The sequence below is a fragment of the Drosophila obscura genome, unplaced genomic scaffold (genome assembly GCF_018151105.1).
Source record: "Drosophila obscura isolate BZ-5 IFL unplaced genomic scaffold, ASM1815110v1 contig_17, whole genome shotgun sequence".
NCBI classification, from domain to species: Eukaryota; Metazoa; Arthropoda; class Insecta; order Diptera; family Drosophilidae; genus Drosophila; species Drosophila obscura.
In genome coordinates, this window is record NW_024542757.1 from 2,135,922 (window position 1) to 2,152,742 (window position 16,821).

The 16,821-nt window shown below is 44.5% G+C and overlaps 2 protein-coding genes across 3 annotated transcripts in view; both read left to right on the plus strand.

Moving 5' to 3' along the window:
- LOC111075361 overlaps positions 1-3,132 on the plus strand; it is an 85,050-nt gene extending 81,918 nt beyond the window's left edge. The window contains exons 2-4 of the mRNA XM_041592020.1: positions 1,876-2,201; positions 2,254-2,472; positions 2,529-3,132. Of these exons, the coding sequence (XP_041447954.1) occupies positions 2,057-2,201; positions 2,254-2,472; positions 2,529-2,968 (804 nt within the window). The 5' untranslated portion in view covers positions 1,876-2,056 and the 3' untranslated portion in view covers positions 2,969-3,132. The remainder of the gene's footprint in view (positions 1-1,875; positions 2,202-2,253; positions 2,473-2,528) is intronic.
- Positions 1-15,268, plus strand: part of LOC111075370 (5-hydroxytryptamine receptor 2B) — a 97,169-nt gene extending 81,901 nt beyond the window's left edge. Inside the window, exons 1-9 of one of the 2 annotated variants that reach the window (XM_022368585.2) lie at positions 6,084-6,686; positions 10,370-11,031; positions 12,325-12,458; positions 12,665-12,774; positions 12,838-13,027; positions 13,142-13,279; positions 13,979-14,320; positions 14,434-14,913; positions 15,025-15,268. In XM_022368585.2, coding sequence (XP_022224277.2) covers positions 10,641-11,031; positions 12,325-12,458; positions 12,665-12,774; positions 12,838-13,027; positions 13,142-13,279; positions 13,979-14,320; positions 14,434-14,913; positions 15,025-15,123 — 1,884 coding nt within the window. In that variant the 5' untranslated portion in view covers positions 6,084-6,686; positions 10,370-10,640 and the 3' untranslated portion in view covers positions 15,124-15,268. Of the gene's footprint in view, positions 1-6,083; positions 6,687-10,369; positions 11,032-12,324; positions 12,459-12,664; positions 12,775-12,837; positions 13,028-13,141; positions 13,280-13,978; positions 14,321-14,433; positions 14,914-15,024 lie in introns of those variants that run through there. The other variant, XM_041592019.1, reaches the window with a different exon arrangement.
- Positions 15,269-16,821: the final 1,553 nt, after the last annotated feature.

The following is a 16,821-nucleotide window of genomic DNA, read 5'->3' on the forward strand; positions in this document are numbered from 1 at the left end:
CTCCGTTGGTTGAGTGGAATGTACTTCTACTTATTGCGGCCATAAGTAACTGGGGTCACATGCGTGATATGAGTGTAAGCCAAAATAGAAATGGAAACCCCCGAAGAAGTTTTCTCGCAAAGTATCGCCCTTTAAAGCTGCATTCCCCCAGGGGAATAGGGCATTCATCCCTGGCAGATCTATCTAGATACAGTGCCCCTCCAAGTACATTTACAAATCAACGTGCAGCATCTATTTTTCACTTTAAACTAGCATTTATTTTCGTTATGCTCGTACTCTTAGTGTGTGTCTCTTTTTCCTGGCATTTCTTTACATTTCTTTGTGGTGATTGCCTTTCTTTTGTTACTGTTCTGCCAGGGGATGTGGCTAAAACAGGGGATGGGGACCATTAATAAATTTCTCAGCTGGGAATTAACATTTACAGTTAGCTGGCCGAGCAGAACTTCAATTGCGTGGCATTTATCAACGGTGTGGGCCACTCGGACCAACGTCGTCATCGCCTGTTTAAGCATCGCCCAGGGAATTGATGTCCGTACTGGGATTTGCCGTGGCACACCCCCCTCTTTCGCGCTCACTTCGTCACTGTGTGCGGTTTGAGATATTTTGATTTTTATGCTGAATAAGTATGGTTCATGCATAAGTATGTATGCATATGTGCGAGCATGTATGTATATATATAAGAGTGGGTGTCCAGAGTGGGGACGGCGCTGGCGGGGCAAAAGCTCTGTGGGCATTCCAGCCACACCACACTGTTTGGGTTCCAGCTACGCAAGCTGTTGCCCTCGCTCTTTCCCCCGGTGACGCGCTCTCGCGCGCTGATACTCGCCACGCTCCCGCTGCCGACAGCCACACAGCTTAGATACCTAGATACTTTTACTTTTAATCTAATCCGCTTCTACAACCATAAGCAAACGGCCGGATTTTGAATAACCAGAATAAACTGAAATATACATTGAAGAACTTGGACCCTGCATCTTTTATCTTGGGACCGGACCTTATCTGTGGGACCCCCCTAAGAAGCCCTCCTGCTAAAACAGTGGGTATCAAGAGTCGGTGATCCAGGGCTTTTTAAAGCTCTTTGAATTTTTTGACTGCGGTCGCCGATGCTGACGCAAACACTGTTGTTGCAACTCATAAATAATTCAAATAATTTACACGCTTACTTAAACGTTTCGCAGCTCTTGTGTGTGTGTGTGTGTGTGGAAGAGTGCCGCTCTGTTTGTGTGTGGGTGTGGGTACGCCGCATTATGTGGTTCATTGGTTTGGGCCAAAAACTGCAGCCAGCCACCAGAGCAATCAACTACGTCCGTTGCTGATGCCGTTGCTTCTGCTCCTCATGCTCCTCCTGCTTCTCCTGCTCCTTCTCCTCCTTCAGTTAACTAAACTGAACTCGACTAAACTTTTCACTATAGACATACACGCACACACAGTAGCACTAACACCATCACCATATACTACATACATAGATACATATTCGTGTTGTGTATATATATAGGTATGTATGTTTGTATGCATGTATAGGACTCTTGGTGGTTACTGTGGTTTGCATTTTCATATCGCTCTCTATAATATTTTACAACAAAATTCTGTTGGCTTTTGTTGTTATTTTTGTGCTGCCACATATAAAAAGGCGAAGCTGCTGCATTTTATGTTGTCACGTTGGGCATTAAGTGCCCCAAAGGGGGGTAAAAGAACATGCACATGTATAGGGATACGTCGCAGATGCATATGTATACGTAGATACTAATACTCTCACCAGTTTATGGCTAATGCAAACAAAGACAGAGACAGAGAGAGAGAGAGAGAAGAACTGAATATTTTTTTTCTTTCTCAAATTTGTTGTTTGTTTTTAATTTTTGATTTTGCAAATTTTAGAGCATAGCTACAAGTACTGCGAGTACTCCAATCTGGATACATATGCTTGTGCATATGTGATTTATGACCCTAAGGGGGATTTCAGTAAGCGATAACACAGTTCCATGGAACTGGAGGTCCAGTGCGCGTGCCGTCTCTCCGTTCAGTCATTTCCGAGCTGTCGGGGCGAACGTTGCCCAAGATGGATTCTGTTTATGTAAAGTTTCTGATGTGCCAGTGCCTGGTGAATCGGGCCGACTGGGGTCTGACCATTGGCTTCATAAATGTGCTATATTCCCTCTATATGTTTCATTTCTGGGTACTGGAGCTTTTCATGTCACAACAGGGTAAGCACATGCACAGATTCAACCGAAAAACTGATGCATAAATAATTTCCAGACTACACCGTCAAGTGGCTGCTGCTGTATGGCTTCAATGTCATGTTCAATGTGATCACCATGATGCGTATCGTGAAGCGGGAGAGTATAGCCGTATTCTACTGGATCTGCGAGACGGCGGCCCTGCTCCTGTTCCACCTCTACTACACCTATGCCTGTGGAGAATTCTTCGGTCAGATAGACAACAGCATGTTCGTGGTCCTCAATGTTACACTGGATGGTTAGTTGGATCGCTGGTACTCTCTCGTTACTGTATTTATTTTGCTCTAATTTCAGTTTACATACTTCTTTCGCTACTGGTCATGATCTATGTGATGTGGGGCCTGTATTTGGAGCCTGATCGACGGTTTCCCAAGGAATTAATGCGAAACAATTACAAGTATGATCCGGAGGCGGCGGCAGCAAAAAAAGCTGCTGAGGATAAGAAGGATAGACTGCAGAGGCAAAGGGAGCGCGAGGTGGAAAGAGAAACGAAACTGGAAAAAGAGAATTTCAATGAGGAGATGGAAATGGAGGAGACTATATCAACGAATGACTATGGCCAAGAGGAGAATCTGTGCTGTGCCGCAAGCGACACAGAACAGTTGACACTCTTCTCGGATCTCACGGTTGACCATCTTTGTAGCCCAAGCGTCCGTGAAGAGTGCAGGGTTTTCCTGGATGACAATGACACCAATGATTACGATAATTATATTGAAATATCCTTCGAAGAATAGATAGTAAGAAGTAGCTGTAGTCCAAAATATCGTAGTGCGTAGGCGGGTTCCATTACCGAAATAACATAAACAATCCAAATGAAAGTAAAGTAAATTTTTACTTGACCCGAAAACGAGTCCGGCCGCAACTTTGGTCAAAGTCGGCAACAAAACCCCAAACTAAATAACAAACAAACAAAAAAAAAAACAACAACTTGACTTAACTTTGGTGAAGAGTGAAGAGTGGATAGTGGGGTTCTGGGTTGGTTTTGTTTGAAAAGGGATTACGATCAAAGCGTTCGATTGAGTGTGTCAATAAATTCCTGCCAGTCGACCGACTGTAGAACATTTGTCCAGCATCAGCGATAAATAGTTGCCACACACTCGCCCTTGTCTCTCGGGAAAGAGGGATCCGATCCCTTTTGGCCAAAAAGTTTCGTGTGAATTTAGTGCGGCTCATTAAGCCGGACAGTGTCAGTCATGTGTGTGTGCGTGCCTGTGTGCGTGTGTTTGTGGCTGTGCGTGGTGGCACTGTGTCTGTCTCTGCGAGAGTGTGTGCCAATGGATTTTCATTCAAACTTCATTAAGTTGGAAACGATGAAGGGAGGAAATTGCTGGCGCCATTGTCATTTGCACTGTCATTGCAGCCGAAACATTTCAGTGCCTAACCATTGTTGTTGCTACCCCCCCCCCCCCAACCATCCCATGGACAATAATGACCCGACAGTCATTTGTCAACATTTTTCAGAGACCAGAATTCCAGAATATCAGGACAAGAACCAGAACCAGGATCTGTAGCACCGCAACTAGGCCCAAGTTGGCGTAGGCTTTAAATGAGCGCGCTCATTAAGAAAATTAATGTTTGAGATTCATTAAAAGTGTCAAAGTGCGCACATTAAAAATATATAAAATGCCAAGGACTATTCCGGCCGGAGTGGAGTGGGAGGATTGGCGTAACGAAGCCAACGTCTTTGTCGTTGCCCGATTTTATTAACAAACAAAACATTAAAGGCTCATAAAATGTTGATACAGCACAGGGACCAGGGACCAGGGCACAGGGCCCGCAACAGTGCCAGCGCTACGATGGTGGATCCCAGGCTTTGTTCTTGGCTGCTCATAAAACTGTCTCATATTGACGGCTCAAGACATCCACATATGTATGTACATAAGTCTGTATATGTACATGCTCGTGCATGTATGTACATATATTGTATATCTTGTCGGGGCATCTCATAAAACTAAACCGCAATTCATCAGTAAATTCTTTTCTTCTATATTCTATTTTTGTTTTTTGGTCAGGTCTCCGTTGATCCGCTGGATGGATGTTTGAGAATATGCTACAGTTTTATGCGCTCATAAAATGCGTAAAAATTGTTTTTATTATAATTATTATGTTACGCATGGTGACAAGGCAAGTTTATTGCACTGACTCATAAAAGTGGAGACCTCTATGAAGTGATGATGCTGTCGAACTTTAGTTGCTTGTCGCTCACTCCCCCCAATGTAGCCATTGTAGCCATTGCCGTTGCCGTTGCCGTTGTCGTTGCTCGTTGCCGCTTATCTTTGCCACATTTATAATGGGAAATTATTTGAGATTTTCGCTTAACTTTCTGCCATTTAAAACAATGACAGTTGGGAGTTAACTGCGGAGTCAACAACCTTCTCTGCTGCAGCTCCAGCTGCAGCCTGGCCTTGGCTTTCCTGCTTCGAGGGGTTGCATGTCACGCACTGGCAAATGCTTAACGCTCCCCAGCACACTACACTACACTACACACACACAGCGAAACACAGAGAGAGGGAAATATAGAGGAACACACGCACACACATAGATAGAGAGATGCATAATGGCACTCTTACGTGCTGGCAGGACGAAGCGAAGGACGAGTCTCCAGTTAAAGTTTCTGGCTCATTAGTAGGATGCTTAAAATATATTAAATGTGTGCAAGTTGAGGGTCCTTCCACGGTCGGTTGAGCCACCGCTTAAAGCTCCATCAAGATAGTTCCAGCTATTATAGATATAAATTGCAGCCTCCCCCTTTCGCCTCCTCCTCTGCTGTGTTAATTTCCCAATCAGAGTCGCACGCATCGTATGCGTAATATGAGGCTGAGAAATGCTTCTATTGGTCGTGCTGCTGCTCCAGACACACCCTAGTCTAGCAATTGCAACAATCAATGTTTTATTGTTGTACAAATATGGAAGGAAAGGCGGAGTATGTGATGGGAAAACGTTGGGCTCGTGCCTCCCCATAAGCCACATACCACAAGCCACAAAGGCAGCAACTTAAAAGGCAATCGAAGGCAAAGCCGGAGAGCCCAGGGCTGACCAGACCAGAGTCGGGCCAAGGCAAATAAATGAACGCCGTAATTATTGCTGATGTCGACGCCGGAACGGGGCCAAAATGTCACGTACTGGCAATAAACCGCTGCTAATTTACGATGCCCCGGACTGGTCCCGGTCCAAGTCCAGGTCCAGGTCCAGGTCTTGGTCCTACTCCCTAGTCCGGACTTCTATGCCTGATCCAGCGGCATAACAAAAGGCAACGGAAGTCAAAAGGCAAACGGCAAACGCCTAAGCAGTTTGACCAACTTGAGAAGTTGCTGGCCGGACTACGGAATGTTTCACATTACGGCAGCTGCATAGAAATGGCCATCAAATTAAAGGCGGACCCATCGAAAATGCCAATAAGCAGAAGCAGAAGCAGAGGAGAGCCTAATGCGCATTAGCCGAAGGACATCGTGTCCGTGCCCCCACCGCCTGCATTAGCGATATTAAAATGGAGCAGATCTTGCATTGTTCAGATTTCCATTCGTTGTTTTGCATACATTAGACGGGCAGCAGCAGCCACAGCAGAATCACTGGTGCGGAACGAGCAGCAGATTTCCTCTTTTCCGTTAATTTTGAAAAATAATCTCGTTGAAAACTCGAAACTCAACAGGCAGCAAAGAGAGCCAGGGAACGGATGTTCTCTTAAATTGCTCGAGTGTAGACTTTCCACATGTTGTATAAGAGAGCGGAGAGAGCCGGCAAAAGCGCCTGCGTCACTCGGCAAAGTCTACACGAGAATCAGCTGCTTTCGTTTGTTCCTTCTACTTTAAACGGCCACATTGAAGCAGTTTGTCAATAGTTACGCTTGGGTATAGGTACCAGACGCGAAGCGACGCGACTCGTCTGCCCCCAGTTTAAAGCAATAAACAGATTCACTCAGACCAAGAACAATTTTGTTACCGAAATATTTGGATATATCAATAATGTATAGTATAGACTGAATATTTAAAAATATCGAGAACTACTCCACAAAAGCACATTTTAATACTCAACTGCAGTCTCAAGCTGAGAGTTCTTATTTTTTGTAATTTAATAATAAAAGTGAACGAAAAATCCCGCATAATTAGGACGCAAACAATAAAACCTACAAAATAGAAAAGATAAATATAATCAACAAACGAAACCCATACAAACAAAACTGCGAGACGGAGGAAGCTGTGTCATTGTGTGTCTTGTCCGTGTCTGTGTGTCAAGTGCGGTGTGAGAGACTCATCATCATCATCATCATCGTCATCCTCTCCGGGTCCGTCTCCGGCTTCGCAGCGTAGCTGTTGTCGTTGTCCGTGTCGTTGTCGTCATCGTTGGCGTTGTCACAACTCGGTATAAATATTCATTCTGAGGAATCTACCTGCGGCAAAGCGGCGCTAATGAAGCGAACGAAATGAAAATGAAAGGACATAATTATGCTTATGTGTGAGTATAATGAATATGAATTGTATTTGGCAATCCCCCACCGAGAAGGTCAGTCCCGGTGCAGGGCTGCAGAACGTTTCTGCAACGAGAACCCGCACAATGCCGCTTAAATATAAAAACACAAACTCTTTTATGTTCACATTAAATTGTTATATGTATGTGAAATTGCATTGAATCGCCTGAAAATACTTGTTATGGTCTGTTTATTTTTCGTTAGCCAGCATCAGGTAAGGGTAGGGACTGGTCACAGGCCGCAACTTCTTTCTGTTCTGTGCTATTTCTGGACGTTTTCCCTTTTGTGGATTTAATTTGATGTCTGGCATCGTCGGTTGGCCTGTTTGCCTCCTATTGGCCATTGTGCACTCGTCTAATGCGAAATTGCATTGCGACTGTCGACAATCGTTCTTGCAAAATCGTGGCACACAATTTGATTCGTTCCAAGGCTGACAGTCCCACAGCAGTGGTGCGATCCCAAAGGCGAGAGCAATTAGACTCCTGCATTAGGTTACAGAGTTCATTGTTACGGAAAGTTGGAGACTTGAGTGCAGATTGCTGTTCGATTGTCGGTGGTATCATCTTCCCTAAGTTTCGTCCTCTATCCCCACATGCAGACATTGTTTCGGCTCTCCAGCTAACTGCAGGCCAATTATACATACTAACATATGTACATACATAGATATGTATCATCTGACAGCTGTTCACTGATTTAGGTTACAGACTATTTCCCATTCCTGTTCTCGTCAGAGATGTATGTACGAACTTTCCTTCTAAGTGGAGCATTGTACGCGTCTTCAGTTCAGTACTCCACTCCGTTGCACTCCAGGCCAAGGCAATGTGGAACTGGAGATGGAATGGGATAGGCTATGATGATCAAAACGAAAAGTCTGCCAAAAGATTATGCTGACACAACGACAGCAGCAGAAGCAGCAGAAGCAGCACCAGCAATAGCAACAACAAAAGAGCCGAGCCAGTGCCAGCAGCAGACATTCAACAGAGCTTTTTGTATATTTATTAGAGTATGAATTAATTCAAGTATGAGTTCAGTACGTATGTGTGTGTGTGTATGTACATATGTATATGTGTGGTGTGTGCTCTGATATGTGAATGTTTGTGTGTGTGTTTGCATCTGTGAGCCTGTGTAAGGGGTAAGAGTTGAGCCTTTGGGGCAGATTCGTATAGGAAGCAACCGCAGCTCGACGCGATTTTGTTCTCTCCATCCGTTTCGACTATCCTATCCTATCCCCTAAAGCGAATTTTGTTGCCAACGTTGGCACATTTTCCATCCCACTTCGCCCTTTCCATAACCCCATTTTTTTCTAGGGGCACACCCTGGACCGTGTTTTCATCGAGTAAAATCGTGACACGAGAATATTTTCTAGCCATACGTGTTAGTACGGGTTGGAAACTGTATATTTTTCTGCCTTGTTGGTTCGTGCCGAAAAATGTCTGTCCATTACCATCTCTCATACATACCGAACTGTTTCGTGTAGAACAAAAGCAAAGAAAAATAGAAAAGAAATCGCTTTCATAATTAAAAACAGTAAGAAAGCTTCGGTTTGGAGTCACGAACTCAAGATACCACCTAAGCATATTCGATACTCTTTAGAGCCCTTTTTAATTTATGCAAATGAATCCACAAGCAATTCCAAGCTATATTCTTTAGAAGCTCTACAGATATACATTTACTTTTATAAGTGTGAGCAAAACTAGAATCAAGCAACGACAACGAAAAGAAAAGTAGAAACCGAAAAGGAAAGCGAAACCCCAGAGAAGGGAACCCCGAACATTTATAGTGCATTTATTAATAGCAAGACGACGAGGACTATGACTATGCTTTGGGCTAGGCGGGGTGGTGTGGTGGGATGGAGCGGATTACGATTACCTTGACTATGAAAATATTTCTCACACATGAGCTGCTTGGGCGCATTGCATCGCATCGCTTCGCTTCGCTTTTCCTTCATCCGCTTCCGACGCTCTTATTAGCATTTTTGCTAGTGTTTTCCGGGCCAAAACCAGCAACAGCTACAGCAACCACTGCGAGGGTTGTCTCACACGTTTGGCATGGGATGGGGTCGAATTCGCTGGAGTAAAATTTGCCCCACCCATGTGTCGTCCTTTGACGGTAATCCATCAAGCAACCTTCGCCGTTAGTCTGCCTCTCCGGGCAGGTGTTGGCCCGAGGGACTGTTTCAGACTGGTTGACGGCTTTCACCTGGGTTCCAGCCGCCGTGGGACACCTTGACACAGACAAAGGTCACCTAATGTGTTGCAGTCTGTATATAGTATGTATGTGTGTGTGTGTATGTGTCGGGCTCACAAAGGCCAAGTGCCAACACCTCAACGCCCGACCAGCCCCGTCGCCTTCTCTGTGTGTGTGTGTTTACTAGACAAGAATGGAAATTTGCAAGCTTTTCGCTTCTTTATTGCATTTTTTCTTCTTCTAAAGAACAAAAAACCATTTTTCGAGCGTTAAGCGGTGCGCTCTTTCTCCATCAAAAGATACAGAAACAATATTTACTAGTGAAGCGGTAGGAATCTCAGCTTTGATCACGCACATCACCGAGGCACGAGCTTTATTCCTGGAATAACAATTGAAAAGTGATCAGTTTGGCAGCTGAAAAGGGTACACAAAACAACTTGGTCGCACGATTTTATGATTAATTGATTGGTTAAACTCGAGGTAAACTGAGCGAATAGAGACGAAAATAATTTATCATGTTGCGAACTCAATTTGATGCACTTCTATAACATACAGTACAGTGGTTTCCAACTAGAAATGTATTTCCAGGTTATTTTGCTGGTTACATTATGAATTTCTCTATTCCACAATGCTTTCAGTTTATTCAAATTGTATAACATAAATATTAACTCATATCTTGGCTGGGCCAAAATTTGACCAACAATTTTTTTTTTTTTTCAAGGGGACACCCCCATCTCTGTTCTTTGTTATTCAATAAAATTAGACAATTTTTTCAAACTTTTAGTTTAATGTTTGGGGGTTGCTACCACGGAAAGAAAATAAAAATTTTTGTGTAAATATACATTTAAAAAAAATTGAATTCGCCGGTTTTTTCAAATAATATTGAAACTTAGAAACTAGTTCATATTGATAATAAGGTATTTTTATTTTTATTTAGTTACTGTTAAAAAATTAACGATTGGTGAAAAGTTCAACTGAGGTTGTTATATTTGGTTAACTAGTTCGCAAAACCTTGTGCAGGTTTTTTACTGCTAATAACTGATTAATGACGATATTTATGGTATCAATATATATGCAATAGATTTCAACAATTATCCAACTCATTCAGCAAAATTTTTTTTTTTTTAATTTCTTGGTTAAATTTTTTTTTTTAATTCGATAGCAACCTCTAAAAAATAAAAAAAAAATAAAAATAAAAACATGTAAATTACTATTAAATGCAAGGTAACAAAACAAGGGGGTGTCTCGTTTGAATTAAAAAATAAAATGTTTGGCCCAGCCTAATATGTATGTATGTACGTACATATATCTGCTATAAGGAAAATATATATCTTCAAGGGTATCAAAAGCTTCGGCCTCGTAAACAGACGAGAGTTCCCATTTTGTTTTGCTTCGGGGTTATTTTTTGTTTCGGCGCTTTTGATGTGCTGCTATTCATCTCTGACTCCCCCTATTGACTCTCGAACCGCCCTGTATTTTGCAGTTTACGTGTTAAGTGCTTGGCAAGCACGATTAAGGCGGTTTATCACCCGCAACAGCGGCAGCAACACAAGCGTCAAGCACGACATCAGCAGAGGCAACATCAGCGGCAACAGAGACAACAGCAACTGAAACAGCAACAGCTGCGCCGCCAGCAGCAGCAGGAACAAACGCGTTAGACATACACCAATACACATTGACACGCCCCAAGCAGAGTCACACAGATACACACTCACACATAGGCACATATACACACACACACGCACATATACATAATGCTGAAGGCAATGACAACACCAGCAATATTGTCAGCTGAATTCGTGGCTGCCGCTGCTGCTGCTGCTGCCATGGATGATGATGTCCCAACGAGCATTTTGGAAATAGAACTGCCTGCCATTTTGTTCAACGAGAGCCTCTTCATCGAGCTGAATGGCAATCTAACCCAGCTAGAGGACACGGCCGCCAATCTGAGTCAAATCATTTGGAATCGCAGCGATGCCAGTAGCAGTGGCAGTGGTAACGGCAACGGAAATGGAAGCCCCACCTTTGGTCTGGACGAGCAGCGGAGGGCTGCCAGCGAGCGGGAGGCGGCCGAGTTCTGGCTGCTAGTCAAGATGATCGCCATGGCCGTGGTGCTGGGCCTGATGATACTCGTCACCATTATAGGCAAGTACTTAATCAAAATCAAATCCAAATTTAAATTTTTCTTCCACCCAAACACACAAGGGTGAGCTGGCGGGGGAAGGCATTAAATTATTCTCAAATTTATGCCGCTGGGATAAGAAAAGGAAAGGCAAAGTTTCCATATCGCTGCCGAAGTGAACTGTAAATGAAGTGAAATTTATGATGCAGAAGATTTTTATTGCGCCCTCTTGGTGAATTTTTATTGATTTTTTGGAGCTTAAAAATATGATTTGCTGCCTCCTCTAGAGGAGCGGCTGACTGGCTGGCTGGCTGGCTGGCTGGCTGTTAGTGGCAGATGATATACGGTGGGAGGGAGTTCCTTATCCTGAGACGTTTAAGACCTCAACTGAGGTGGATGCTGCCTGGCACAAACAAAGTTCCCCAAATTATTTAGCTGTGGCACGTGAAAAGCTATTAAAAACGCGCCAAGGCGTCAAATGGAAATTACGGCAAACACACAGATGCTCGTACACTCGCACACAGATACGCAGAGAACATAAAACACAAACACACACACACACACAGACACTCACGCCAGAGATAGATAACAGTTTGTGTGCCTTTGGTAGATGCAACGTATCCGCAACGTAACATATCCTTGGCAAGGCATATGCAAATGCAGTTGCTGGCACAGGCCAAGCGACGACAAAACGTTTTGACAACCTGCAGTCAAGACCGAGCTGTCTCAGCTGCCATACATGGAGAGAAACGTAGAGGGAAGGGGTAACTGACGTGGTGTCACTTTGGTTCCTTTGGGGAGGTGTAGCAGAGAGGGTGCCACAGCGGCAATTACAATTTGCCAAGCTGCATGCGCTTAATCAAAGCCAGCAACGACGATGATAATGGTGACGATGACTCTAAGCAAGCTGCCAGACAGCTCTCATTTGCATCCCACAGAGAAGCAGCAGGAGCAAGAGAACGGTTATGAGACAAGTCCCGAGGCTAAGAGAGTGTCAGAGAGAAAGGGAGTGAGAGACAGGTGATGGCTTGCTTTCACATGCACCATTGCCAGCAATTAGGCAAATAACTAGAAACTCCTTTGATATGACGCTTCTGCCACTGACTGATTTTGTCTAGCTCCATTTATAGTGTTCCCTCTTGGCACACAAAACTTAATTACTCTCAGGACCACGGCCCAAAAATACACCCATAATGTAATCGAAACCTTAATGACCGATTTGGTGCATCATTTGTTGCATCAATTGATGCAGCACTTTCTGTCCCCGTTTATTACGAGAATTGCATGATTAAATCGTCTCTCTTTTGTGTCCACAGGCAATGTATTCGTAATTGCCGCCATTATACTGGAGAGAAACCTGCAGAATGTGGCCAATTATTTGGTTGCATCTCTGGCAGTTGCTGATTTATTTGTTGCCTGTCTTGTCATGCCGCTCGGCGCCGTCTACGAGGTAAGTGTCCATTGTCGCTTCCATTGTGGTGGTTGCACTAGCCTGATTACCCTAATGGAAGTCTGGGAGGGAAAAGCTTGCAAATGAAATTAGGCGCCAAAGAGTTGAGACTCTGCAGCAGTGCTCCATGGCTAATTGTTTCAATTGCATCATAACTGGCAGCAAACAATGTGCCATCGACTACTTGCGTTTTTCTTTTTCCGTAGATAAGCAATGGCTGGATATTGGGCCCGGAACTTTGTGACATTTGGACGTCTTGTGACGTACTTTGCTGCACAGCATCCATATTGCATCTGGTGGCCATTGCGGCGGACAGGTGAGTGTCAGAGTCGCCTTCCCCGGAGTGACGGAAAGCAATTTCGTTTGGTTTCCCTCACAGATATTGGACGGTGACCAACATTGACTATAACAATCTCCGGACCCCGCGGCGTGTCTTCATGATGATATTCTGCGTCTGGTTTGCCGCTCTGATTGTGTCCCTGGCACCGCAGTTTGGCTGGAAGGATCCGGACTACTTGAAGCGCATCGAGGAGCAGCACTGCATGGTGTCGCAGGATGTGGCCTATCAAGTAACAGATTTTAATAGCAGTAATCTCCAGTCATGGTCAATGACCTCCTTTCTGAATCACTTCCCTCTCTCTCTCTCTCTATCTCTCTGCTGCTGTTTCTCTTATAATCCATAGATATTTGCTACCTGTTGCACCTTCTATGTGCCGTTGCTGGTGATTCTATTTCTGTATTGGAAAATCTACATAATTGCCAGGAAGCGCATACAACGTCGCTCGCAAAAGCCCTTCAATGTGACGTTGACGGAAACGGATGTAAGTGCAATCAACAATCGATGACAGCGGGTACCGCCTCACCCTCCCCCACCCCCACCGCCACCTCCTCCTCATTTTTCAACCTACTTCTAATCCCATTGATAAATGTCAAGTGTCCACTTGTCCAGCCTCGTTGGAAGAAACAGTCGAAAAATTACTCATACGCCCGTTGTGCTTGCGTATAATGAAATTCTATTCAGGCGGGCGAATGCCTGGCTCTCCCCCCGTATTTTTGGAGGCTGGCCGAGTGGATGTTGATGCTGCTGCTGCTGCTTCAGAAGTGTATTTGCTTGCCTGCCATAATGAGTATGTCATTAGCAGAAACAATAATGCGAATGTGAATGGGCATGGGCAGGAGCGTGGCCGTGGGCGTGGGCGTGGGAAGCCCTTGGCTGCTCATTAGCATGCCCAAGTGAGCACCCAAGAGGCAAAAGCCAAGCAAATGCCAGCCGAGATTTATGATCATCCCAATGTGTGGGAAGTGCGTGGCATATGGAAAGTGCCAGCTGAAATAATTACGGGCATAGAAACTTGATTTGATCATACAAGCATTTCGTTGACAAGACACCAGCCAAATGCTGCTCAATGCTCTGCCAATAATTTGCCAAAGCACCTTTCACCGAGTCCATAAACAAAATAAGCCATAAATAAGTCGAGTACCAGCTTTTCCCACCTCTGTTCCCGATCTCATTTTCTCAGTGCGATTCGACAGTGCGTGAACTGAAGAAGGAGCGCGGCAAGCGGCGCGTGGCAGGGCGGAAACGTCAGGGGGCTGGCGAGGAAACATCCGCTGGCGGAACCGAGACGCAGGTGCAGCGGCGCACGCTTAAGCGGATGCGGATCTGCTTTGGCCGCAACACGAATACGGCCGGCATCTGTGCCGGGTCGGAGGGAGCCGTTGCGCGATCAATGGCCGCCATAGCCGTGGATTTTGCCAGCCTGGCCATCACGCGGGAGGAGACAGAGTTTAGCACCAGCAACTACGACAACAAGAGCCATGCGGGCACAGAGCTGACGACAGTCTCCAGTGACGCCGACGATGTAAGTGCGACTTAATTCGCGTGACGGGTGAGCAACCCACAAAGGCGCTAATTGTTTGCACACCTCTTTGTTCCACCTGACGGGGCATTTGCTTTTCTTTTTTACCCTCGCAGTACCGCACCAGCAATGCTAATGAAATCATCACGCTGTCGCAGCAGGTGGCCCATGCCACGCAGCATCATCAGATAGCCTCCCATCTGAATGCCATAACGCCGTTGGCCCAGTCCATTGCAATGGGCGCCAGCAACGTTAGCACACCCACGGCGGGCACTCGGACGGAGCAGGGCGTAGAAGCAATGGGCGAAGACAGCAGCCCTGGCAAGGGCGTTGGCGTAGGCATCGGCATGGGCACTGTACTATCCAGCATTGCCAATCCACATCAGAAGCTGGCCAAGCGGCGGCAGCTGCTGGAGGCAAAGCGAGAGCGCAAGGCCGCCCAGACACTGGCCATCATAACTGGCGCCTTTGTCATCTGCTGGCTGCCCTTCTTCGTAATGGCCCTGACAATGAGCCTGTGCAAGGAATGCGACATCCATCCGGCCATTGCATCGCTATTCCTCTGGCTGGGTTACTTCAACTCCACCCTGAATCCGGTACGTAAGTCAGGGCGAGAAGAACTTTTATTCCCAAACGATACTCGTATCACAATAGCACTCGGTACTACTGCACTGCTTTCTCTATCTGTTGTACGTATCTATTCCAAGGTCATTTATACCATTTTCAATCCGGAATTTCGACGAGCCTTCAAGCGCATTCTGTTTGGCCGTGGAAATGCGGCGAGGGCTCGCAGTGCGAAAATTTGATTTCAACTGAAGGCCAACGCGGACCAGTATCTATGATTAAGGTGAAACCCCAACAACAACAAAAAGTCTGGCAGAGCCATACTCGCGCTCTTGGGAGGAAGGAGAGGTCAGTATCGACATACTACGGAATTGGCAGTGTATTAGAGTCTAGCAAGTAGTAGATAAACGGTGTTTTAGCAGTGACAATCCAAACTAGTTGTAAAAATAAACTAAAAGATATTCCCTATCACACAAACACACACACACACACACACGTGCAGTAATCCGATGCGAATCGAAATTGTAGTCTTAAGTCAATGCTTCATAGAGGAAATATGATATGATGAAATTATTGTAGATGATACTTAGTACATGATATTGAGAATTATGTATATGCATATGATAGATATTTCTAAAGTCTTCCCTGTGTCTTAAAGAAACCCAAGCAAAGTAATGTTTAAATGTTAGAGCCCTAAGTAACTGAGTAGGTTGGAAAATGATATCGGATTAAGTTGTACACAAAGGCTGGGTCCAAGGAACTTACGCTTTCGTATTTCTGTGTTAGTTGAATGTGTTTCGCTGTAACCTAAGCATAATGCTCAATTATTTCAATCACAATATGTATACCTATACATTTTAGTCTAAGTGTATCATTGTGTGTGTGTACAGTATACAAGTCAATATCAAATTGTAACGAATTTACACGGCATACAAACTTAATCTAGTATTTGATCTCTCCCACGTATATTAATAAGACAAGATAAAATCAAAATTCACATGAAACTCAAAACACTCATAATCTGGCGGCACGGCTAATTGGGCTACGGGTAAGCAGCTGAAATTTAAATTAATTCCACAGAAATGCACTCAAGTGCAGGAGGAAAAGCTGAAACTTCTGTTGATATTCGTACCCGTAATACCTCGAAAATACCCCGCCTGACACACAGGCACTTGCACTTGTAAACCAAAACCACAGAACAGAAAAAGTTGTAAACCAGAACAGTTCTGGGTTGGATCAGTCCAGTCCTGAAATATGAGCTACAGTCAAACGCATACCATACGCATTCACATGTTCACATATAGTTGTATGTACATATGTATGTGGTATATTTATGGTAAAATTTTGGAAAAGTTTTCTTGCTAATAAATGGACTTACAGTTTTAGCAGATAGTCAACCAGAAACCACCCGGCAACAACTAAAGTAACACAAACATAGAATACAACAACTAATCGAGTATACATGTATGTACGTGTAGATGTGTGTATGTGCATCTTTACGAATTGGCTATTAAGTCAATGCTTTTCAGTTGAAACATAATATGCTTCAATGTGCAATATAAGTATTGGTACGAGTACATATATGTATATGTGTTTATATATATTTGTGAGTATATTTATTCAACTTCTCGATGTGTATTTGATGTCAAAGTTATTAAAATTGTGTTTTATCCAAAGCGGTTTGACTGCACTCAATATTTTATTCATGTTACTTTCAGATGGCAGTGGGACGGTATGGGATTGTGGGCTGCGGGGTTCCCTGTATATTGGACAGTGACATTGTTTATCCTCACGTCGAAATTGACAAAGTTTTCAACGCAAAGCCGGCCGCACGCACTTGCTTCTGGTTTGTATGTATTGTAGCTAAGCAAACTGCCAGCGCATTCAAATGTCAAAGTTCAAGTCCCACACACACACACACACACACACACACACACTTA